The sequence below is a fragment of the Alexandromys fortis genome, unplaced genomic scaffold, assembly GCF_014885135.2.
Source record: "Alexandromys fortis isolate MF-2015 unplaced genomic scaffold, M_Fortis_MF-2015_v1.1 scaffold_51, whole genome shotgun sequence".
In the NCBI taxonomy this organism is placed as follows: domain Eukaryota; kingdom Metazoa; phylum Chordata; class Mammalia; order Rodentia; family Cricetidae; genus Alexandromys; species Alexandromys fortis.
Window position 1 is genome coordinate 903,155 of NW_026067925.1, and position 24,977 is coordinate 928,131.

The following is a 24,977-nucleotide window of genomic DNA, read 5'->3' on the forward strand; positions in this document are numbered from 1 at the left end:
GCACCACCTTTACTTCATCACAGCCTGTAGACAGGAAATTGTAGGTCAAAGGTTTGTGGCTGGATTGATGTTACCATCCCTTCACTGGAAGTCTTGTCTGGTTACAGGAGATGGCCAGTCCAGGTTCCTTATCCCACAATACTAGGAGTCTTAACTTATACAAGCTATTTCTATGAGCAATGTGTGACGGTAAAGATCAATAACCAAAGGCTTGCTAACGCAGAGGAAGAGCTCGCATCACTAGAGGAAAGGGAAGTCTCAGAGACAAGCCCGTGAAAGAATGGCTGTCTCAAGGGCTCTGGTGCCTGACTCCGCCCGTCAGATCATCTGGCTGTTCCCACTTGTCTTCTGCCTCGGCTCAGGTAAATGTCTGTGGACACTGATATTGTCGCTGATTGAGTCCCTTCTTAGGGACAGCTTGCTCAGTCTAAGTCATCTAGATCGGGCTGACTGCCTGGTTCTCTGTTCAGAGACCGAGGAAGTTTGAGGTGATTTATAGCAAACTGCTGCCCTCGGACTGTTCCCGGGGTGCTGAGTTAGGGCAAACATTTCAGATGGGGCTGACTGGAAGGAAAGTGTTTCCTGGGGCATGGAAAATGAGGCTTTGTAAGTCAGGACTGTTTGTGACCGGCATGTTGTGGTACAAAAATAAGTTTGGGGGTGGGGATTCTTCTACATTTTAGCCTCTGTGATGCTATGTATCTTCAGGGGGATTTATTATTCTTTCTGAACGTCACTCTTCATTCAAATACTGAAAACCCAGCACTGCAGTTGGGACCGGACTGATTGAGCCTGCTTCTTCTCCCTGCTGTGTGTTACGAGAGCAGAAAGGCTCACATCAGGTTTGAGAAGTCACAGGGTGTCCATCTGGGCTGAAGTGCCCTAGGAAAGGTGATCAAAGGTTGCTAACTCAGACCTAACTCTGAGGGAGTTCACTGAAGAAAAAAAAAAAAAAGCTAGCATTTATTTTGCTCCAGAAATGGGCTACATATTAAACATGCATTATGTTTAGAAGTCGTATGGCATATATGTGGATTTATTCTATTAATAGCTTCATGTTAACACGAGAAATTGAGATTATGATCATTTAAATAACTTGTCAAAATTTCATTAGCCAGCAAGAGGCTGAAAAGCAAACAAACAAAAAAAAAAAAATCAGTTGCCTAAACCTATCAGTAACTCAAGAAAAATCAAGACAGACTGCAGACGTAGAACTAACTAGATTGATTGACAACAGAAATAGGAAGAAAGGAAGGTTCATTAAGTCGTTGGCTAACCATTCTAAAATGCCTACGAAATGGACTGTAGTAGTTTCGGGAGCTACATCAGGACCTAAGTCAGCGTCAGCAAAACTTTCTCTTCTTGAGGAATTAACATCTTGGCAGGGAAGATAAGCTCTAAACAAGTAAAATGTGCACTGGCTAACAACAAATAATTCTGAAGAAATGAGCGAGAAAGAGAGAAAGAAAAAGAGGAAGGAAGTCATACAGCAGACAAGACGGTCAAAAATAGGAACAGAGGTCAGCTCCTCTTTGGATCTTTATGATATCGGTGCTATCAACAAGAGGCAATTTCTGAAAGTAGCTAGAAGCTGAGGCACAAGACTAAGGCTGAGAATAGAGACTAAGTCAAGCTAAGGAGAACAGAGGAAGGAGGACAGAACCTTGGGAAATACAAACAAGATGCAGAAAAAGACAAGAAATATTTTCCTCGTGTCTGTGTTACCACTGCCTGACCTGGGACAGGCCAGCAACTTGAGTGTTTAACCTCACATTTATCACTATAAGACAGGAAATTTCTGAGAGTCCTCTTATTAAAATCCCCCCCCCCCCCCCGCATCTCGTGGATTCTTCTTATAAGAAGCCTGTGAGATGTGAGGCTCAGTCCCCATCTGTGGGTGAGGAAACAAGGTGCAAAGCCCAAGTAACAGCCGCTGCCACACAGCTGTGGGGGAGGGTGTAAGTGATGGTTGACTGAATCCGCAGGAGATAGAGGCAGGTGCTCAGAAACCTCTCAGTGGAGCGGAACTGTGGTTGCGGCCCGAGGTGGAAAGTGGAGGCTAGGCAGGGCACCAAAAACAAGGGAGCTGCTCTGGACTCGGTGAGGAAGAACTTTCTGGAATAAGTGAAAATGATACGTGAAGTTAAATAAAGAGTGGATCAAAGAAACACGGGAGGGAGAGGGAAACGGAGCAGGGAAGAGTTTAGAGTGAGCAAGGGAGGAAAGACAAGGCCCCTGTGGCAAGTATGTAGGACAAAGATGCTCCCAGAGAAGATGGAGAGAATAGCTCACTCGCTACAGCTTTCAGTTAGGTGAGACACATCCTGATTCCATTTGAGAAGCTTAGCGCAAAGACAAACCACGTGGGAAATCTAATCTTCCTTCTTTTGTGTGCACCTCCGAGTGTTTACTTACTCCTGCCCTTTACAAACGTGTAGGGTGAGAGGAGGACTGCACTGAGAGTCTTCAATGACTGCTTCTCTCTCTACCCTTGTCTTCTGAGATGGGGCTCTCAATGAACCCCAAGCTTGCTCTTTTGGCTAGGCTGACTGATCAGTAAGCCCCAGGGCTCCTCCTGCCTCCCAGGGCTGAGTTAACAGCACTGGCTTTGCATTACCTTCCCTTGACTTTGGACTTGGGCCCTGAAGATCTGAACTCGGATGGTCCTGCTTGCATAGCAAGCACTTAGCCAATTTATGCCTCACCCCAGCCCCCTTCATTCCCTTTAACTCATTTCCTTGGGTGCAAAACTAACCTACCATGTGACCTGACCATTGTACTCTTCAATGAACAGCAGCTGTGACTACCAGCACAAGACATGCACAAAATTAGGCCTAGCAACATCCTGTCAAGGAGATGGAGGAGGCCAATCAGGCCCACTCCTCCCTCAGGACTTTTAAGTAGTTAATGGTTGGTTGGGTAGGGAGAGACATTTTCCTCAGTGGTGTGACCTCTCATAAGGTGTCCTGGCCTCCATACATAACCCCTTACTCCTATAAGCAACCCTAAGAAACTCATTGGCTCATCAGAGGGAAAAAGAAAAAAGAACAAAATAGAAGACAGATTACTTGAAAAGATTAACAGGAGTAGAAAGGGGTCAGACAGGGTATTGTGGGTAAATATGATCAAAATATATACATGTACGAGAATACAATGAAACCTGTTAACCACATATAATTAATAGATCCTATCAAAAACATTTTTTGGACCTAGTCTGACTTCCAGGTGTGATGGTGCCTGCTTTTAATCCCAGGGCAGGATACTGAGGCAACCTGGGCTCTACAGCAAACCAAAGTGGAAAAACCCTGAAAGCAAAGTAGCGGTTATGGAGGAAATCAAGCACCGTGGTGGATCTCAGCTTCTTCTCTCCTTATTCTTTCCACGTAGGAATTTGCCAAACTTTCCTGTATATATCACTGAGAATTTTACTCGAATGGAGACTCTGAGAGGAAGCTGTAAACATCTGCGTATCTAACAAACTCCCAGGTGCTATCAGGGTTGCCTGCCCATGGACCGCGCCTTGAGAAGCGCGGTTCTGACGGGTGCCAGAGGAAAATAGGAGCTAATTCTTGGGGTGAATTTGAAGGATGCAGATACAGGTGCTGTGGGGCCCAGGGAAGAGCAGTGACCGGATGGACAGGGAAAGGGAAAACATGTGGGCTGGCTCTCAAGTCTCCCTCCCTCCCACCCTCTTCCCTTCCTTCTCTCCTCCTTCCACTTATTTTGCAACTAAGGATCCATCCTGGGCCTCAGGCATGCTATCATCCTGCCACTTGAACTACACCGGCAGCCCTGGTTCTGAACTTTTTGAGACAAAAGTGTGTATGGTTCTACGGCTAGCAGATTGTTGTTGTCTAACGACGTCCCTCCCCCGAGTGCCGTTATCTTCTCTTTAAGAACCATCTGCTGTTCAAATGGTTATTTTACCTCATCAAAGGCAGAGTGCTGTTTCATATCTTGTTATTATGCTCAAATACACATGATTTTCCATTGCTCAGGCTCCGTGTTCTGTCGTGTTTCTCTCTCCCCTCCCCCACGCCCTGTGATCTCTCCCCTTCCTGGCCTCACACCTCTCCACTCTGGGTCCCTCGCTCCAGATGGAGCTCGGATTGTTTCCTTCACTCACGCTAAGGCCTTTGGCTTTTGTTTGGTTTTTTTGGGGGGGTGTTTTGGTTGTTGAGTTTTAGGGTTTTTTTGTTTGTTTGTTTTTGTTTGTTTGTTTAGTTGACTGGTTGGTTTTTCAAGAGAGGGTTTCTCTGTGTAGCCTTGGTGCCTGTCCTGGACCTCATTCTGTAGGCCAGGCTGTCCTCAAACTCACAGAAATCCACCTGCCTCTGCCTCCTGAGTGCTGGATTAAAGGCTTGCGCCACCATTGCCCAGCTGGTTTTTTATTTTCCAGATGAAATTCACATAGCACATGTTCTGCGATCAAAATGCCCATCGCTCAAAAAGAAAATTCCAGACTGGGGATGTAGCTCAGAGGTAGAGTTTGCGCTTCAAGACCTTTGGATCAAACCAACAGAGAGAGGGAGAGAGAGAAAGCTGTTCTTCACCTCCCATTTTCCCATTTCTTCTTGTCTCAATCACCTAGCCAACCCTAGCTTTCTGCACCCATTGAGCAGCTAAATGAAGGCATACAATGGCTGACCTACTGTGTTTCATGTAACAGAATGTGAGGATCTGCTAAGATATGGTGTCCTAACATCCTTTGATACACTTTTTTTTAGTTTTGATATAATAGAATTTACCTATTTTTTTTCAGTGTGTTTTTGGTATCATATCTAAGAATTCATTGTCAAATTCAAGATCATTAACATTGGCCCCTATGGTTGTTTGTAGTTCACATCTAGAGCTCTGTGTGCGCTAAGCAAGTATGCTGCCACTGGCTGTATCCCCAGCCTACCTACCTTTTCTGTTTTCTTCTACAAGTTTTATACATTTAACTCTTACAAATACTTGACACTTGACATAGTTTGAGTTTTGCTTTGTTGAGACAGGGATTCACTAGTAGTCTTGGCTGACCTGGAACTCGCTATGTAGACTATGTAGACTATGTAGGACTAAAACTTACAGAGATCTTCCTGCCTCTGTCTCCAAATGTTGAGGCTGACAGCATGTGCCGCCACACCCAGTTATAGTTTAAGTTGGTGTGAGAGACAGGAATTTAGCTCCATTCTTTTGTATTTGTCCCAGCATCTTTTCTTTTTCTTTCTTTCTTTTCTTCTTCTCCTTCGCCTTCTCCTTCTTCTTCTTTTCCACAAAGATAGCAACTAATTCTTTTTCACATTCAGAAATACTTAACTGCCTGAGTTGTATTGTTTTATAACTGAAAATGTTGGTTTGTTAAAGGGACTTGAACAGTTACTTAGTATCAACCTTTTTTTAGCTTTAGAACTAAAATAATAAAAACTCGATGCTAGGATCTGCCATAGGAGAAAGAACATGTGGCATTTGTCTTCCTAGGTCTTGATTATTTCATGCAAGAAGATTTTAGCTCCACCCATTTCCCCTACATTTTCATAATTTCTTTTTTTTTTTTTTTTTTTTTTGGTTTTTTGAGACAGGGTTTCTCTGTGGTTTTGGAGCCTGTCCTGGAACTAGCTCTTGTACACCAGGCTGGTCTCGAACTCACAGAGATCTGCCTGCCTCTGCCTCCCAAGTGCTGGGATTAAAGGCGTTCACCACCATCGCCTGGCATAATTTCATTTTTTATAAATGAATAAAAACTCTGTAGCGTATATGTATGACATTTTAATTATTCGCCCATCTGTTAGTGGTCATCGAGGATGAATCTGTTTCCTAGCTGTGAACAGAGCATCAGTGAGCATAGTTGTGGAAACCTTTGCTATTTCTGGACCATACGCGAGTTCTATGTTTAGTGTTTTTGAGGAACCTCCACTCCACTGTACATTACTAATAGTGGACGAGGTTTCTTGTCACCCACATCTTCATTTGCAGTCATTTGTGTTTGTCATGTTGGCCATGCTGACCGACCTGAAATGGAATCTCAGATGAGTTTTGATTTTCATTGCCCTTGTGGGAAAGGATACTGAACACTTTTTAAAATATTTATTAGTATTCTACATTTCTCCTTTTGAAAATTCTCTGCCCATTTCCACAGCCTGTTTTTGATTAGGTTGTATGGTTTGGGGTGTTTAGCTGTTTCAGTTCTTTGCATATTGTAGATATTAATCCTCCACTAGGATAGAGAGCTGGTAAAGATTTTCTTCCGTTATGAAAGCTGCTTTGACATTTGATTAATAGACTCATTGTTCTATAGAAACTTTTATTTTCTTTGAAAGTTCCATACATCTATCCAGTGTGCACTGATCACATCCATTCACCGCTTCCTCTCTCCCACTCCGCTTTGGCAATCCCGCCCCACTCTGCCTGTCTCTCGGCTTCATGTTATCCTTCTTCTTCTTTTATGTAGGCTGCCATTAATGAGCCTCTGAGTCCAATTAGTGCTGCCCATATGCATATGAGCGTGTGGCTAACCACTGGGGCATGAACAACCTATTATCAACCACATTCCCAAAAGAGAGTGACTCTCTCTCCCTCAGCAGCCATCATCTGCCATCAGCCCCTCTGATATGTGTGAAATTTTGACTGGCTTCTCTTCTGCAGGTAACCACAGCTGCTGTGAGTCATTATAAACAACGTCCCTTTCACATCTAGATGGTATTTCACGGCTCTGCCTTCTTTTCTCTTCCTCTTCTTTGAGGTCCCTGAGCCTTGGATGGTGAGAAGAAGTTAGTATAAATTACCCATTCACAATTGAACACCCAGAGTTATTTATACCCAGTCCTTTGGCTAGTCATGAGTCTATGAATTAACTATCAGTCTCAAAAGAATAAGAAGAAGAAGAAGAAGAAGAAGAAGAAGAAGAAGAAGAAGAAGAAGAAGAAGAAGAAGAAGAAGAAGAAGAAGAAGAAGAAGAAGCAGCTACCCTGACCAAAGTTGAGAGCATCACAAATTTGTGGGTATACACACAAATGTTTAGAACTCAGTTTGACTGAATGAACATTTATCAAAATTCTGCAGACAATAGTAGGTTCCCTCTTCCTTGTCCAGTGCCTATGAATTCCCCCATTAAAGTCCTCTCACCCTGCTAATATACCAGGTACAAAATCTCTCCTGTGCAACAGGCCTTATGTCTGATCAGAAAATAGTTGGTTTCCCCCCAGAACCTTTCATGCTACTATTGAACCAAAAGGCATACCTTGCCCACATGTCAGTGCTGTAGCATGCGAGGTCCAGCACTGAGAGAGAACATTGATATCTTTCTCCCTTACTAGCTTGCGTAGCACCTTTTGAAACTATATAAGTTGGCCAGCAGCAAGAGAGTATCCTGGTAAGCTAGAGGTTGATTTCACTATATCCTGTATCCAAAATGAGCGGAATCTTCAGCAACAGGGTCCTACCATGTTGTTATGACAGGCAGCCAAGAGCAATTGCAAATGCCAGCATCTTTGAGGCTCCGCTAGGACCTCCCTGACCAAAAACTCATATGGGGCATCTGTGCCTGGAACTGAGATGTTTTGTGGGGTATTGTTGATGCTTCTGTAACCCGCTGAGTCCAGTTAGTGCTGCCTGCTAGGATGTTGACCGATTTTGTTGGCTTGATCTTGTGCAAGTCACCGTAGCTTGCTGTGAGTTCAGGAGTGGCACTGTGATGTCATGTCTAGAAAACAGCATTTCTTAGCACCCCTCCGCATTCTCTGCCTCTTATATTCTTTCCACATCATCTTCCCTGATGTTTCCTGAGCCTTGTGGTGTTGAAATGGTGTCCTTTTTAGGGATGAGCACTAACTAGTCATCTATTCCCACCCTTTGACTATGAGTCACTGCATTAACTCTTGCCCATGACAGAAGCAGCATCTCTGGCCAAGGTTAATACCAATCTACGGACCCCTAGCTATGTTGTTCTTCTGGGTACTATTGTAGGTGGAATTTGTTTTCTTCATATCCTTTCTAGATTGCTCTTCATTGCTAGTGTAGACAAATGCAAACACTAGTTTTTGTTGGGCTTTGTTTTTGTTTGCTGGTTGAGACAACTTCTCTCTTCACAGCCCTGGGTATCCTGGAACCCACTATGAAGACTAGGCTGGCCTTGAACTCACAGCGATTACTTGCCTTTGCCCTACCCCACCCCAAGTGCTGAGATTAAAGGCATGAGCCACCATACCCAGCCAAACTCGTTTCTGTATGTGTGATCTTGTGACCTGCAATTTTGCTGAATTTACTTATTAGCTCTGGTTCCTTTTGTGGATTCATCAGGAATTTCTGCTTACATGGCCATAGCATCTATGAGCAGGAATAATTTTGCTTTTTGTTTTTTAATTGATATGCTTTTTGTTTCTTTTTCTTACCTATTTTCTCTTTAGTCCATCGACTGGTTTACACTATGGAGTCTAACTTCCACATTATTGTGCATCTTTTCTTTATCTTTCTGCTCTTGATTTCTGGTTTTATTCCATAGTAGTCAAATAAGAGTTTTTCTATTATTTGAGACATTTAGAATTTTTCGATACTTGTTTTGTGCTTTCATATATAGTCTATCTTGAAGAATGATCCAAGAATATTTTCCTTCAGGACCTATCCAAATCAATTCGTCTTTTGAGATTAAGCTACATGAAGTGTCTAAATGTCTTCCTTCTCCTATAAATCTCTTAAGGTCTTAGCCTCATTCTTGCTTACCTTGATGGCGGAAGAGATCCATTCAAAACAGATACCACACTTGTGCTTCTGAGCCCCACTTTGGCTTCCTCCTCAGAAACAGCTGTGTTTTCAACATTCCTTTCCACCGTATCTTTAAAGCCTTTCTCCATGTCTTGTTCCCTTTTCTCTAAATTTACCAATGGCTCTTTCTATCCTTTCCCTCATCCCACCTCTACCTAAAAGGTCCACCCTATGTTTCTCTTCCTTTCTCTGTCACCTTGCTCAATAAATCAGTCCCCACTTCCTTTCACTCTGAATTCATTTCCTGGGAAGTAAAACAGCCCCCCATATCTCCTTTGGCGATGAACAGACCTAAGTGTTCTAGGTTAGAAACACCAAAGTCTCTTGTGACTTTCCGTTCTTTTTCAGAGTCATCTTAGGCCTACAATGACTTATGCTTCCCGAAACACTGTTTTCCATATACTTTTCTACTTCTCCAAAGTATGCTACATTTACCTTACAAAGTCAGTTCCCACTGGTCTAGTCACCCATTAAGACTTTCTACATTCTAATTTCAGTATGCATAGCTTTCATTGAATACTCTAAAGCAACTTCTGGAGAAAAAAAGTTAAGTCAGACACTATTCATGTTCCCAGAAACATGTCATCCATTGGTCAGAACATGAAAAGTATGAGACCATGTTTCCTGGTTTGCTATCACCAAAGAATATCTGCACCCTCTCCATAGTCCAAGTGGTCCTCCAGTGGTTTATAGAGTACCAAAGGGTTGCTTTCTATGCATTCTACCGGCCCCCAACGTGCCAAGTAGCCTGCCACAGCCAGAGCCATCATGAAGCATCTTTCCAACTTCTATCCTGGCTCTACTCTTCCATATTTACAGCCAGCAGAGCACTTGGAGTCCCAGAATGTCAGTATCCACACCAAAGGTATTGGTCCAGAGTGATTAAAAGCATCTGTGTCCAACCCAGGAAAAAAAATTTCTGTGTTTCCTCTGGGACAAATCCCATCGTGGTCTTTTGAACATGTTCAGTGCCTTCCCATCTTCATCTTCATGCACTGCAAGGAGGTTGGATCTAGTTTTGACATTATTTTGTCTTAGACCTGCAGGGAACTACTCTTACTGGTCCTTCTGTCCATGCACCTATCTGTCTCCAACGCAGCTCCCTTCTCCTCCCCCTGTACCGCTGAAAAGTTCCACCAATAGAAGGAGAGGCGAAGAGGCAGCCTTTCAAAGACAAGTCACAACTTCCCATGTAGAAATAAGGGGAGGGCATTTCAGACAGAGGCGACCGCACTGCAAAGGCAGCAGAATGGCCTAGGGAATTTGCACATCACTGAGCAATGGGAAAGCCCCTGCTGTCATTCAAAACCTTCCCTACAACATCATATTTTGTGCCTTGTTCCTTCCTAGCTGTCCCTGGCCCATCATTCACTATCTGTGCTTCTGTAGAGCACATATATACCTCCATCATCTATCTCATTATTGACTGGAAATGGTGCTAAGCGATAAGAATACATAGGAAACAAGCATAACACCTGCTCTCGTTTAGCAAGAAAAGGAGCAAATAATACCATAATTAAAACAAAGAAAGCGAGTACTCAACATAGATGGTGTAACAGTGGTATTCAGACAAAGCAGAGGCACCTAGTCCCAAGTCAGTGCCTACCATCCACATCATCGCTACTCATTCACCTGCCAGTCTTCTCTGTCAGTGAACCAGCAAATCAGGACTATCTTGTTCATCCATACAACATATGTATTGCCCAGATCCAGACCAGAAGCAAACATTCGAAAGAGAATTAATAATATGGTCTGGATGCCATGATTTCCAAATTTTTATCCACTAAATTAGCACAAAACTAAGTAAATAGTAGAATATATTTATTCTTTTTGAATAAACGAATAATTCAGGCATAGTAACACATGCCTGTAATCCTAGACCTCGGGAGTCTAAGGCAGAGGGTTGCCCACTTGAGGCTAGCCTGGGCTACATATCAGACCTGCCTCAAAACCACAACCACAAAGAAAAAATTTGATCTATAAAATCAAGGGAACTTAAAGGACTCTGCCAGGCAGGGGAAGGAGGAGTTCCTGGTGAGTCCTGTGATTCCTGACAGTGCAGATTTGTCTTGCTTGGTTTTAATTTTAAACAAGCAGAATCCTGCTTGAGGGAGCCTTTTGGACCCAGGACTTTGCGTGTTATTTTTTTACTCGTGTGGTTCTGAGAGCAAAGAGAGGTCGAGATGACAAATAGCCGTGTGTCAAGAGGCTGAAGGGGATGTGCAATGGCAGCACGGATGTGCCTGGAAATCCTGTGACCGCTCAGAAAAGAAAGCAGAAGTGCAAGGTCATGAAAGAGCTGAGCAAGGGTCGGGATCCTCTGGGCCACCCCAAAAATACACACATATGCAACTCTTCCCTGGAAAGTCAGACACCCCCACCCCCGCCAAGAAAATTGACACGCCAATCATGTTGATTTGTTGACTGATACCACACACTTCCACATATCGTTTGTCAAACAGTGTGCAGAGTGCCAAGTGCTCAGGGTTGGAGTAAGAGAATAGTCACCGTTAGACCAGCAAGCAGAGATCTAGAAAACAAAGCAATGGTGCTAGGAATTTGGCATTGACTCTAAAGAAGCATCCATCCTTTCTAAGAGCTGTAACCATGGGGTGGAGTGATGACTCAGCAGTTAGGAGCCTGGGCTGCTCTCTTAGAGAACTCTGGTTTGCTTCTCAGTACCAACAAGGCAGCTCACAACTGTCTGTAACTCCAGTTCCATGGGCCCAATTCCCTCTCCTGGCTCTGCTATTTTTTAGATGTACAACCAAGGAACATTAGTTAACCTCTCTCTATCTCAGTCTCTTTACCCATAAACAGACATCTTTTTTATCTGCCTCAAAGATAGTTATCCACATCAAATGATGATGCAGGCAAAGAATAGCACATGCAGTAAATCCCTATTATTGGCTTTCTGGATTGCAAAGGCACGCTACATAGACATACTTTAGGTAAATCGTAAATGACTGGCCGTGCCAATACTGCCATTAGCAAAGACTTGCAATTGTTGGAGTTTGTGTCAAGGGGTTAATAAAGTTTCTTATCCCTCTCACAGACTGGTGCCAAAATATTTTAAAGGCTTAAAGGGCTGGAGATATGGCTCAGAGGTTAAAAGCACTGACTGCTCTTCCGGAGGTCCTACGTTCAATTCCCAGCAACCACATGGCGGCTCACAACCATCTGTAATGAGATCTGGTGCTCTCTTCTGGCCTGCAGGCATGGAGGCTGAATACTGTGTACATAATAAATAAATAAATCTTTAAAAAAAAAAAAAAAAAGGCTTAAAGTCACTAAAGATTGACCAGCCAGGGTGGAAGTAGACCATGGGTCAGAATCATCTAACTAGACCAGTTGCCTATTGACCAAGACCGCCTGATATTTTGCTGGAGGTGGAGCTATTAGGAGTGTCCACCACAACACTTGTAACGCTTTTTATCCCCATCACACCTCTGGCTTTCCTCCCAAGAGCTTAAACAGACTGGCAGAATGAAAAGAAAGGATGCAGAAATGGAAGGGGCTGTCAGGAGCAGTTTTCTAGCCTTCTCCTTCTGTGTTGACAGGGAATGAAGTTCCACAAAGCAGCACAAGCCCGAAGGTGGTGAATGGTGTCCGAGGGGAGTCTGCAACTCTTCTTCTGGAGCTTCCTACAGGAAAGAATTCCAGTGTCATCATCTGGCAGCACCGAGGAAGAGAGTCACATGACACTGCACTCCTTATCGTCCAGTTAAACAAGTCTGCAAGTCCACAAATCACGAGAATGGATCCGGAGAGGGGAAAGCGACTGAATATTGCCCAGTCCTCTTCCTTACAGATCAGCAACCTCACAATGGCGGACGAAGGATCGTATACCGCACATATAAGCACAAACTCCAGACAGTACTTGTTCAAGTATGTTCTGAGGGTCTTCGGTGAGTCCAAATATGGCATTTTATTACATACAAACTGAAAACAAATCCAAATCATGTATGTCAACCCTGTGTGCCAACAAGAGTGTACCGTATGTAGCCTAGGGATAAAGAAGGTGGCATTTGACGTCACCGCACAGATCCAGAAGTAAGGCAGTTAGAAAACGCTGCACCACTAAATAGCAGCAGAGCTGGGCTAGGGGCTCATATCATGTGGCTCCCTATACCAGGCACTTTATTTCCCTTTCAACCAGAAAGGTAGAGTTCATGGAAGCAAAATATTGCCCTTGCTCCTTACAAAGGCTCTGTGAGCTGTGCAGAATCCTATGCCCAAAGCCTGGGCCTAGTCACAGAAGGTAAGTGATGGCACTTCCCTCATGACTGACCTGTCTCTCGCTATACGAAGGCTGAGCTGACCCAGCAGAGTTATCTACTCAGGAGGTGCTCTGCATAGGTGAGTCAATTAATAGAAAAACTAATAGAAAAATTCATAGAAAACTTTTTCTATCAAGGTTATTTCATTTTTCATTTCTAACGGTATTTTCTCAAAATGGCTCATATTGATCACTAATCAAAAAAAAAAAAAAAGCCTGCCTTTCTAACTGGAGTGGTGATGTACATCTAATCTCTAAACCCAACATGTGGGAATTTGAGGCAGGAGGATCAGGAGTTTGAGGTCAGCCTATACTGCATAGCCAGACTGTCTCAAATAAATAAACCTACCTCCCTAATATTAAAGAACAAAAGTACTTTCAACATAAAATTATGGAAATAATGAGATACTTTATTAATCTAAACCATGAAAATAGGCTACTAGAGATGTCCAGAAATGCCATGGATGGCTTAGCAGCAGTGTTTTACAGGAGACCCAAGCACAAGATTGGCTACCTAGGGGCAGTGTTCTTTCTATTACCGTGAAGAGACACCATGACCACAGCAACTCTTATAAAGGAAAACATTTAATCAGGGTGGCTCCCTTACAGTTCCAAAATTTAGCCCATTATCATCATGGTTGGAAGCATGGCATCATGCAGGTGGACATGCTAGAGAGGGAGCTGAGAGTTCTTACACCTTGTCCCACAGGCAAGTTATCTAAGACTGGGCATATCCTGAGCATAAGAGACCTCAAAGTTCACTCCTACAGTGACACACTTCCTCCAACAAGGTCACACCTACTCCAACAAAGTCGCGCTTCCTAATAGTGCCACTCCCAATGAGCTTTGGGGGGGCAGTTACATTCGAACCACCACAGGCAGTGAGCTCGCTCAGTAGGTGAAGGTGCTTGCTGCCAAGCCCAATGCCCTGAGTCTGATTTCTAGGGCTCAGGTGGAAGGAGAGAACAGACTCCTGTAAGTTGTCCTCTGATCTCTTTATGCATACCATGGACTCATGTACACACACGAGAGAGAGAGAGAGAGAGAGAGAGAGAGAGAGAGAGAGAGAGAGAGAGAGGTAAATAGCTAACTTAACTAAATATTAGTTCATCATGAGGTGCACACCTTTAATCCCAGCATTCTAAGGGCAGGAGCAGGTGGATCTTTGTGAGTTTGAGGCCAGATTAGTCTATATAGTGAGTTCCAGGACAGCCAGGGATATGTACAGAGAACTTGTCTCAAAAAAAAAAAAAAACTAAGTAAGTAAACATTAAATGTTATTACATTTTTTAAAATAAATATGTGAATGGATTCCATACTAGGCAACTCTAAAGACCACCAAGATTCTATAATTTCTCTCTCCATTAAAATAAATTATCTCCATAAATTGTTTACACTTTAACCTCCATATCCCCTGACTATTTGATGAGTTCTCCTTGTTGCAGTAGTCAAAGTCCCGTCACTGGAAAGAACATGACACGGAACAAGCAAACATGCCTGAGAAAAAACGATGTCTGGAAATTTTCTGAACAGAGAATTCCTCTGCAAGGGGCCAGGTAGCCTCAGGGCAATGGATTTGTTTGCTGAAGTAGCCCTAGCCCAAATAAAATTCCACAAGGGTCATGGCCTAAATAACAAGAATCTACTCTTGTGAAGGTTCAGGAATGGCCAGATGCCATCTGTTCTTTGTGTTGCTGCTTCTGGTCATTATAGATTCCTTGGTATTCCTTGGCCATGGCTACAGCATTCTGGCTTCGGCCTTCTCCACCTCTTTATGCCCATCTTCTGTCTGTCTCCAATGTCCCTTTGCTTATCTCTTAGACAGATACTTGCCTTTGGAAAGTCGGGGATGACCTCCTCAACGAGTTTATATAAAAGTTACACAGACCTTTTTTTCAAGCAAGATAGCACAAGTCTGGAATTAAGGCATGGGTGTCTTTTTGGGGCCGTCCTCATTCCAGCCATCAGAGTCAGGACCACCCTGGTTGATTTATGCTCATCAGGACACTACTAGATTTATGGAGAGAACTGAGATGCACACAACAGGAAGCCTGAAAATAGATGCTGCCTGCCAGGCTCTATCACATGTGCTGGGACACCAATCTTTTGACACTACCGAGGATACCATGACTTCTCCAGCAGCCAGGCTCCTTACATTTATTGATAACCCATATTCAGGGCTGCTTAGGGCACATTCCCTTCAAAGACTCATATACCTAAAGATATGTGATCTGTACCCCAATCTTTTCCTCGTCAGTGCAAAGGAATTTCCAAAGATAAAGTGCAGATTTTGTTTCTCAAACACTGACCAAGCACTCTGTATGTGCTAAGATAAAGTAAAAACTTGATCTTTTAGATAGTTCCCAGTTAATCGGGAGTAACTGACTAGAGTTTAGTATTGGATGTGAAAACATGTTTAGTTTATTCATTGAATAACAATATTTATTGCCATGGATAATGTGCAAGGCAGTCTGCTATGCAACTAGAAAACATCCATAATCAAAACAAAGGTCATTGCCCTCATGAAGCTTATGGTATGCTGTGAGTGCTAAGGAAAAAAAGCATGGGACATGGGGGTACCAGGAAACAGGGCAGGAGACATGGTGCTAGGGACCAAAACTAGACCCTTGAGCAAGCTAGGTAAATGCTCTATCACTGAATGTACACCAAGCCCAAGGTATCATTTTAGAGGAAGCAATCAGAATGGGCCTCACTGAAAACACGACATGACATCTGAGCCAATATCTATTGGTGTTAAGAGAGTAGGCATGCAGATATCTGGAGGAAGAGCCAGCCAGAACAGATAGCAAAGTTCTTCTGTGCTCAAAGAGCATCCCTTCAGAAGGTTGAACGTCAGTTCTCAGAACCCACATAGACATCTGGGAATGGTGGCGAACATATGTAGTCCCAGCTCTAGGGAGAAAGAGACAGGAAAACCCCTGGAGCATGTTGACCAGCTATGCTTGACCAACTGGTAAGCTCCAGGTTCAATGAGAGATCCTGTCCCAAAATATAAGGCAGAGGATGATAGAGAAAGACAACCTCTGACCTCCACATGCGTGTAAGCATGTACCCATACACACATGCACACATACTACCATATGCACACACATACACACACCAAAAGAAAAGGCAAGAAGGTGGGGGATGTTTTTCACAGGTTGATGAGCAAAGTCATGTGTTGCAGACTTTTGCGGGGGCACCAAACAGCTCCTAAATTATGTCATGGAGACTTATTAATTATGAATGGTCAGCCTTATCTTATTCTTGTCCCACTAGCTCTTATAACTTAACCTGTTTCTCTTCATCTATGTTTTGGGCTTTTTACATTTCTCTCCGTCCCTTCCCACCCTCCTCTCTCCAGACAGGGTTTCTCTGTGTGTAGCTTTGGCTGTCCTGGAACTTGCTCTGTAGACCAGACTGTTCTCAACATCACAGAGATTTGCCTGCCCCTGCTACCCAAGTGCTGGGGTTAAAGGCATGCACCACCACCAACCAGTTCTTTCTTTTCTTCTGTATGTCTTACTTTCACTGTTTCTCATTGACTGGCTGGTGGCTGCCTAGTCTCTGGCCCTAGGCATGTCTCTCTCTTTTTCCCACGTTTTCTCCTCTCTCTCTCTCTCTCTCTCTCTCTCTCTCTCTCTCTCTCTCTCTCTCTTTCTCTCTCATCTATACTTGCCTTCTTACTTATTCTCTCTCCTTGCCAGCCCTGCCTATCCCTCTCCTGCTTAGCTACTGGCTGTTCAGCTTTTTATTAGACCAATCATAAGCCTTAGGCAGGCAAGGTGAAACAAGTGCAGCCCATCTTTACATAATCAAACAAATGCAGCACAAATAAATGTAACACATCTTAATATCATTAACAAAGGCAGCAGGAACAAATGTAGCACATCCTTGCCTAGTTAAAATAATATCCTACAATGGTCGCGTGTCCTTTTTCTTTTTCATGTGCATTGGTGTTTTGCCTGCATGTATGTCCAAGTGAGGGTGTAACTAGAGTTACAGGCAGTTGCGAGCTGCCATGTGGGTGCCAGGATTGAATCGGGATCCTCTGTAAGGGCAGTCAGCACCCTTAACCATTCTAGCCCAAGTCATGTGTCCTTAACTAAGGTCTTTTTTCACAGACCGACTGAGTAAACTAGAAGTTATCAACCACACTCGCCTGTTTGAGAACGGGAGCTGCGAGATCCACCTGACCTGTACTGTGGAGAACCCAAATCATACTGCCTCAATTGGGTGGCAGGCCTCAGGAAACATCTCTTTAGGGGACCCAAATATCACTGTCTCCTGGGACCCAAAGAATTCCCGTGACCAGAGTTACATCTGCCACGCTCTGAACCCTGTCAGCAAGCTGTCTGTCTCTGTCTCTGCCCAGAGTCTTTGCACAGGTAACACCTGCCTTGGGTCTTTGTGGAAGCTTCAGGCAGCTGTGTAGTGTTATAGCATGGTTTTACAGCCTATGTGAATGCCTGGACACTGGCAGTGGGAGGAGCCAAACTCCTGTTGGGCGTAAAACTATGCCTCTCATTAGTGTCCCCTTTCCCTTCCCAAGTCCTCTTCCAAGAGCAAGGCCTTAGGAGCCAGGATGACTTTCTCCCTTCCCCAGCCCAGCCCCCACTTGTCATGCCTCCACAGGGGTCCCCAGAAAGCCTTACAGGGCCCCAAACTAGGAGCATAAATGACCCATACCCAACCTCTGTAGGCATCCCAGAAGAGACTCAAGAGGTCCTAAAACAAGCTCAAAGGAGCCCCCAGTTTGTGTATCCTAAGAGGTTCCACTTCTTTTTTTTTCTTCTTCTTTTCAGGTGTTTTAACTAATGAAAATCTACACCAGTATAAAGAATGGCTTATTGGTTCTGTGGTGCCTATAGTCACCATATGCATAGTCATATGTGTATGTAAGAAGACAAGAAAAAGAAAAGGTAAGTGTTCCATCTGCCTTCTTCTATCTCCTCTAAGACTTCAAGTGTTTAGAGTCTGGTTGCCAAGGGTCAAAGGAGGGTGGACACGACCTCTGCTATTTTAGTGAATTGGGATAGTTCCTGGGGTGTGGCCAGAGATCTGTTAATATTTCAGGGGAGGTGTACTACCGAGAAAAACAAGACCCAGCCTTGGCATCCACTTGCTCACCCACCCTTCTTTTGGGTCCTGCTGCCTGCATCCTCTGGAAAGATGCCTGTTGGGGACGGAGAGAGAAAGCCTTCCTTCACTGAAGTCCTGCATTTCAGCTTCTTGATTTCATTTTTCAGGTTCTCTTTCTCTGGGTAGAAGACAACATCCAGGTGAGCATCCATGCTCTTAATGACAGAACTTAAAGCAGACAGAAAGAGATTAATGGAAGAGGAGAGGGAGGGGCTGGCCAGAGGGCTGAACAGGGAGAGAGGAGAGAAACCAGACCATCCCTGGTCCGCCGAAGCCTATGGTGTCTGACAGTCTGGTTTATCGCCATGGCACCTGTAGAGTTCCTCCCAAGCATGTGAGGGACATCACAGTTTTCTACAGCAAGGTCAACATTACTCACTTCCTTTCTGATGAAGAAAATAAGTCCCAGTGAAGGGGTCATCGATGGACCACCCACTGTCCCAGATGGTATGGGACAGAAATAGGGCCTGAGTGTGAAACACTCCGAACCAGACTCCGTGACTGTTCTGTTGATGTTCAGCCAAGGTTTAGACCCCAGTCAACTGACGCCATTGAAAACTACGGTGTGATAAAGAGATGTGAAGGCAGGCTCGTTTTCTGAGTCTCGTGCCCTGGGTGATAGTTTCAAGATACCATTGTTGAAGTGAGGGCACCAAGTCAGGGGTCAGAACACTTGCATTCCAGTTCCTGTCCCACTGTTTCCTGGGTGACTTTGTACAGGTCTACCAAGTTCTCTTAAACCTGCAATTCTTCCTCTCTAAAACCGTCAAGTCTGTCACACTGCCTGTGAAAACAGTGTCTCCAAGGATCCCGTGGGTGGTGATATTCAGTCCTTCATGTGTTCAGCATGGGGGAATTGCTGAGACTCTAAGTCATAAGAACACCATCAACTCACCCAAGAAATGAGGTAGAAATAGACCATATGAAAGTTCTTGTTTAGCCCAGAACTCCAAAGGTTTGGAGGTGGGGAGGGAGTCCCTAAGGAAGAGCAAGATAGAAAAACTGCTTTGGGGATAAAAAGTGCTCTGGGGGCCAGCAGGACCCAAGGTCCTTGGGAAGCAGCCCCGCAGTCCTACCGCTGACATCCGTATCTTTTTGTATTAACCATAGATTCCTCCGAGAACACAGATACTCCAGGCTCTCCAGGGAACACTGTGTATGCACAAGTCACTCACCCAGTAAAGGTAAATCCTTTCCACTCTGTCCTCCACCGTTGTATTATTATTATGGTCACTCATAAACCTGTCACCATAATCATCAGCATTTGTTACTGGAGAAGGCAACCACAGGGCTGACCATCCCAGTGTCGGCAATGATCACCCCTAAGGGAATGATTACTGCTACTTGCTTCCCAGTGTTCTCAAACTGCTTAATGTTCCAGTAGGGCTTCCCTTCTGGGTAGGGACAACCTGCTTGGAAGTACAAATTAGATTTCCTCCCTTTCCCTTGCTGCCTGTAGCATGACACTCAACAAACACTTGAATAGAGCAGAAGAGATTTTACCCTAGGAAGAGCTGTCATCCTGGTACAGAGATGCTAGGAGAGCCTGAAGTGGTCTCTCAAGAGAAGAGAGGAGTAAGCATCATAACCCCTCCACAATAAAGGAAACTAAGGCACGAGAACCCCCACATAATAGGATGACCTTGGTCAAGTGCCAGAAAGTCCTCTGTCCCCACTACCTATGAATAAAGCATAAAGTCTATTTTGTATTAATCATAAAAACTCAGAGTCAGATATAGGGGTTAATGCCAAAGATCAGAGAAGCAAAGCAGCCAACAACTAGAGAGTTCTTTTACCTTTACCAATGCTCAGATTAAAGGGGAGATCCTGTCCTCAGACAACTGCTTCAGACTGACCGCCTCAGACTGCACCGCTCCTTGACTGCATGCTTTTCAGACTGCATCGAGCTCCTGTCTCTCCTCCCGCATTATATTCCTCTCCCACCCAACCATATCACTCCTGTCTCCTCCTCCCTAGTGCTGGGATTAAAGCGTGGCATCCCAAGTGCTGGGATCACGTTTGTGTGAGCTCTGTTTCTCTTTTAGACGGATTCAATCTTGGTAGTCCAAAGTAGCCTTGAACTAACAAGATCCCTCTGCCTCTGCCTCCCATGTTCTGGGATTAAAGTGTGTGCCACCATTCCCTGGTCTCTAAAGGCTTACTTCTGCACTCTAATCTTCAGGCAAGCTTTATTTGTTAAAGCACAAACAAAATATCACTGCATAAGAATAAGACAGTTGTGAAGACATTTCTTTTTTTTCTTTTTTTGTTTTTTGTTTTTCGAGACAGGGTTTCCCTGTATAGCCCTATCTGTCCTGGAACTCACTCTCTCAACTACACTGGCCTCAAACTCACAGAGATTCACCTGTCTCTACCTCCTGAGTGTTGGAATTAAAGGCCTGTACTGCCACCACCTGACTGGGGACACTTTTCTAAATATCTAGATATACTGGTCATATTTTCTGAAAAAGAAGTCAAAAGAGCTTGGCATTCTTGAAACAATGGAAGCAACAGCCCAGCTAGAAGTCTTGGATTCCCCAAGCAAACACTCTTGACTAAGATCATCACAGACTTTGGGAAATAGGCTCCTGAAAGGGAGGACAATAGGGGACATTCACATCACTTACTCAATTGCCATTCCCAGTTTCTGCTGGGAGCAAGCTCTCCAACAAACCCAAACACAAATGGCTAACCCAATAGTCAGCTTCTTTTCAAGACAAAAAAAAAAAAAAAAGCATTATACCTTGGAGTTTCTGGGATCTTAATTATTCTCTAACTATTCCTTCATTAATTTAAAGTATCAAAATATATCAATGGGTCATCTAGGGCCTGGGATTTCTGCTGTTACTACTGCTTAGTGTATCTTTAGAGAGTCATTCTTAAAACTAGGAGTTCCTATACGTCTGGTTCCCTACCATGATCACAACAAGGTGACTGGGCCATTAGAATTACAGGGCTAAATGGAGCAAGCAGTGTGGGTGGCTCCGGGTATAGCTAATAAAGACGGAGACAAAAGATATGATGCAATAACTGTCTGGCATGTGAGTTCTTACAGACAGAGGAGGAGTAAACGTAGAATCATATGCAAAACAAGAATGTTTCCATCCCTTCACAGGAGGTCACCTTTCTGCTGCTCTCTGGTTGGGGCCTTTGTTATTGCTGGGATGTTGCTCTTCTATTTAATTTGCTTTTCTGCTTCTCTTATATTTTGAGTTGTGAGCCTAGACTTTAATGGCTGAGCCATTTCTCCAGCCGCTTTTCTACTTCTCAAGAAATGTTACTAAAATCTCCCAGGTTTGAACTGGTAGAGCTTAGTCCCTACCTCCTCTTGGCATACCTCTTCTTTCTCCTTGCGCCACCTTTCTCCCGAAATATGGGTATGCACAGACCTGTCTCTGTGAGAGCTGAATGCATATGACTCTTTTGGTTTTCTTGTTTACAGGAAAGAGAAATCCCAAAATCTATAAAAAATGATTCCATGACAATTTACTCCAAAGTTAATCATTCCAGAGAGGTAAAAATCCATGACTGCTTTATCTTCTTTGATTTTGTATGAGTGAATATGTGTGTAATGTATGTTTGTGCTTTGTGCTCATGTGTGTGGGAATGGGAACAGCTCCATCCAGTGCCCTTCCCTACCATTCTCTATCTTACTCCTAATAAACAGTGTCTCACTAAACCTGAAGCTAAACCTGTGGCCAGAAAGACCAAACCATCTTCCTACCTCTGGTCCCTAAAGTGCTGGCATTACAAGTGTATGCACTGCTTTTTACATGGGGACTGGGGATTTGAACTCAACCCCTCATGCTTGCTCAGTAACCTCTCTTATCCACTGAGCCATCTTGCCAGCCCCTATATTTATGTAATTTTTTACTCCTCTCCCAAACCTTCAGTTTTGCAAGTAAAATGAAAGGTCCATTTTACAGATATCCAAATACCACAAGAAAAAGAAAAAAGTCTTGGAACATTACCAAAATATAAAAAGTCATATTGGGGCTAGTGAGATGACTCAGTGGGTAAAAGGCAGTTTTTACCAAGCCTGATGACCTGAGTTCAATCCCCAGGACCCACATTGTAGGAAAGAACAAACTCCCACAAGTTGTTCTCTAAAGTGGAAACAAACACACACACACACACACACACACACACACACGCACACAGAGAGAGAGAGAGAGAGAGAGAGAGAGAGAGAGAGAGAGAGAGAGAGAGAGAGGGAGAGAGAGAGAAAGAGAGAGACAGAGAGAGAGACAGAGAGAGAGACAGAGAGAGAGAGAGAAGCATACACATACACGCACACACACATACAGAGACATACATACAGAGAGACACACAGACAAACATACAAAAACACACAATAAATAAATAAAGTGTTGAAATTTTTGGTTGTCTTGTATTAGGATCACCTATTACAATTAACCTACTTGTTCTTTAATGTAACCCTGCCTCATGCCATCAATAGCCCTACCATTTGACCAGCAGGGCTCTCGTGTTCTCTCTGCAGTCATGGAAGGTAGGCTGTGCCTACCTATTAATCTACTTCTTTCTTTTCTCAAAAAACAAGCCCAGTTCTCCCAGGATGAATACTCTTAAGGACATCAAGTAAGTTGGTGGAAGACTTTAAAGGAATCCAGGCAGAGTACATCTACTGATCCCCTGGAGGAGAAGAGAGAAGCATGGTTTCCTGCTGGCAATGGAATCCGGATATCCAGGGATATCACATCAGACTTGATCCTGCATACATAGGTCAGAGGCTTGACGAGTAGCAAGATCTCCAGTATGGAACCCCAAAACTGCTTTTCAACCCACTCCAGGGCAAGTCCTGCCTTGGATAATATACCCACATCTTGCCTTCTCTTTGACAACTAAACAATCAGAGTTTTGACTGACAGATTATAATTCTACAGGTAATCATTTCTCTCCTTCTAAAAGGCAAGCAGGATGTGATTGGTTGGAGAGAGAATATGGTGTTTTGGTTAAGTATGTAGTGCCTGGCACTGGATAGGCCCACACTCATGTCCTATATGAATCATTTTTACTAGACAGGCCTCCTGGGATGTTTCCTGTGTTCTTGGTGCTTTAATCTCATAGCCAAAACATGAGAGGAGTAATGCATCGATCAGGCCTATTACTCAAGCCAGGAATCTGAGCCATCCCTGATTACAGCCTCTCTATCACCAAGTCCTCACACTCTACCTCCAGAATACATTACCACATCTATCTCTTTCCAACTTGTAGACCATCCTCCCGTACCTGAGACCGAATGATCCAATAACTTCTAAGCATTCCTTCTAATTTTGTTCTTGTCTCCCTGCAACCTATGGTCCAAAAGACAACGAGCACAGTGTCCCTAGTATAGACCAGCTCTTTCTCTTGCTGCTGGTAACACTACACACTGCTCATTGCACTCAGTGTGAAAGCCAGTCTCCATGACCCAGGTTGGTCTGACTCCTACCCAGACTCGCTCTGCCAGCTGCCTTCTCCCTGTTCTTCTCTGTTTGGCCTTTGTGATCTTTCAAGTCCTCTAGGATAGAAGAACGTTCTCCATATTACCATCATTTACATCTGCCTGAAGGTTCTTCCTCTGCCTATTGGGCTCCCCCTGTTCTTTAGACTTCAGCTTAAACGCATCAGCTTCTGGAAGAGACCTTCCCAGAACTCTTTGCTCTCTACTTAAAGCAGGTTTCCTTATCATTCATTCTTTTAAACCTTCCATGTTGTTTATCACATGTCGTTGAGTATTTATTTTTATTTTTAGCATCTGTTTCCCTCATTAGAACATAAGTTGGTGGGATCAGAGACAATAATTATTTTATTACATTGTGTTAATTAATACCTAGTACATTGTAAGTGTTCAAACAATATTTTTAGTAAATGAATACATTTGTAATGGGTTTGTGTGGTAATTAAATAAGACAATACAGTTGTTTCTTCAACTGTGGGTCTGCTTCTGTGTATTCTATGAACTGCAAACTGAAGTATTTGAGAAAGAATTGCATCTGTACTAACTATATACATGTGCTTTCTTATTATTCTCTTAAGGTAGACATAGGTTCTATACTATCTCGTTTTATGTGAGGGACTGGAGTCTAAGGTTAGCCTAGGACCATCTCCCAGGAATACAAAGAATGACTATAAACTCTTAGCATAGTTTATAATGTGCCTAACACATTAAAAAAGCTCAAGAAATATCCAGTCTAATCGCTAGTAGTGCCATGTGGTAGGGCTCTCCTAGAATCCTAGTGTTTGGATAGTGGAGTCAAGAGAATTCAATGTCATCCTCAGCTATACAGAAAGTTCAAGGTCGGTCTGGGCTACATGAAACTTTGTCTCAAAAAGAAATTGATCACTGATGTTATCATCACTATTAAATTTCATTCTCCTGAAGTCATAGAATCTTCTTGAATAACTTCAGCACCTAAGGCTGAAGAATCCTAAATTCAAGGCCAGCCTGGGCTACATAGAAAATTCCATGACCATCTAAGCTACATAGCAAGACTCTGTGACAAAAAGTAAAGTAAAATAAATGAGAAGAGAAAAAGCATACTACTTGAAGGCACTTCTTGCCTTTACTCAAGCTTCAAATTCTCATATTTTACCCCATGTGAAGAACGATGTTCCTCTGTCCTTGAGAAGCATTTTTAGAGGGAGAAGAGGTTCTAGTATTTGTTTTAGTATATTTCATTTTTCTCAAAAATACTAAATGTGCTTATTGTGAGTAACTGACATACTCTAAAACTTCTCTACAATATCCAAGATAAAAAAAAAAATCCTAGCCGGGCAGTGGTGACGCACGCCTTTAATTACAACACTCAGG

General features: G+C 43.5%; 1 protein-coding gene across 1 annotated transcript; it reads left to right on the top strand.

The window, feature by feature from the left end:
- Slamf6 (SLAM family member 6) lies at window positions 1–24,101 on the top strand. The gene is made up of 8 exons (XM_050143099.1): window positions 1–362; window positions 12,303–12,650; window positions 17,146–17,409; window positions 17,827–17,943; window positions 18,271–18,303; window positions 19,274–19,347; window positions 21,606–21,677; window positions 22,725–24,101. The coding sequence occupies exons 1-8, from the start codon at window positions 281–283 to the stop codon at window positions 22,764–22,766; spliced, it is 1,032 nt and encodes a 343-aa protein (XP_049999056.1). The 5' UTR covers window positions 1–280; the 3' UTR covers window positions 22,767–24,101.
- Window positions 24,102–24,977: the final 876 nt, after the last annotated feature.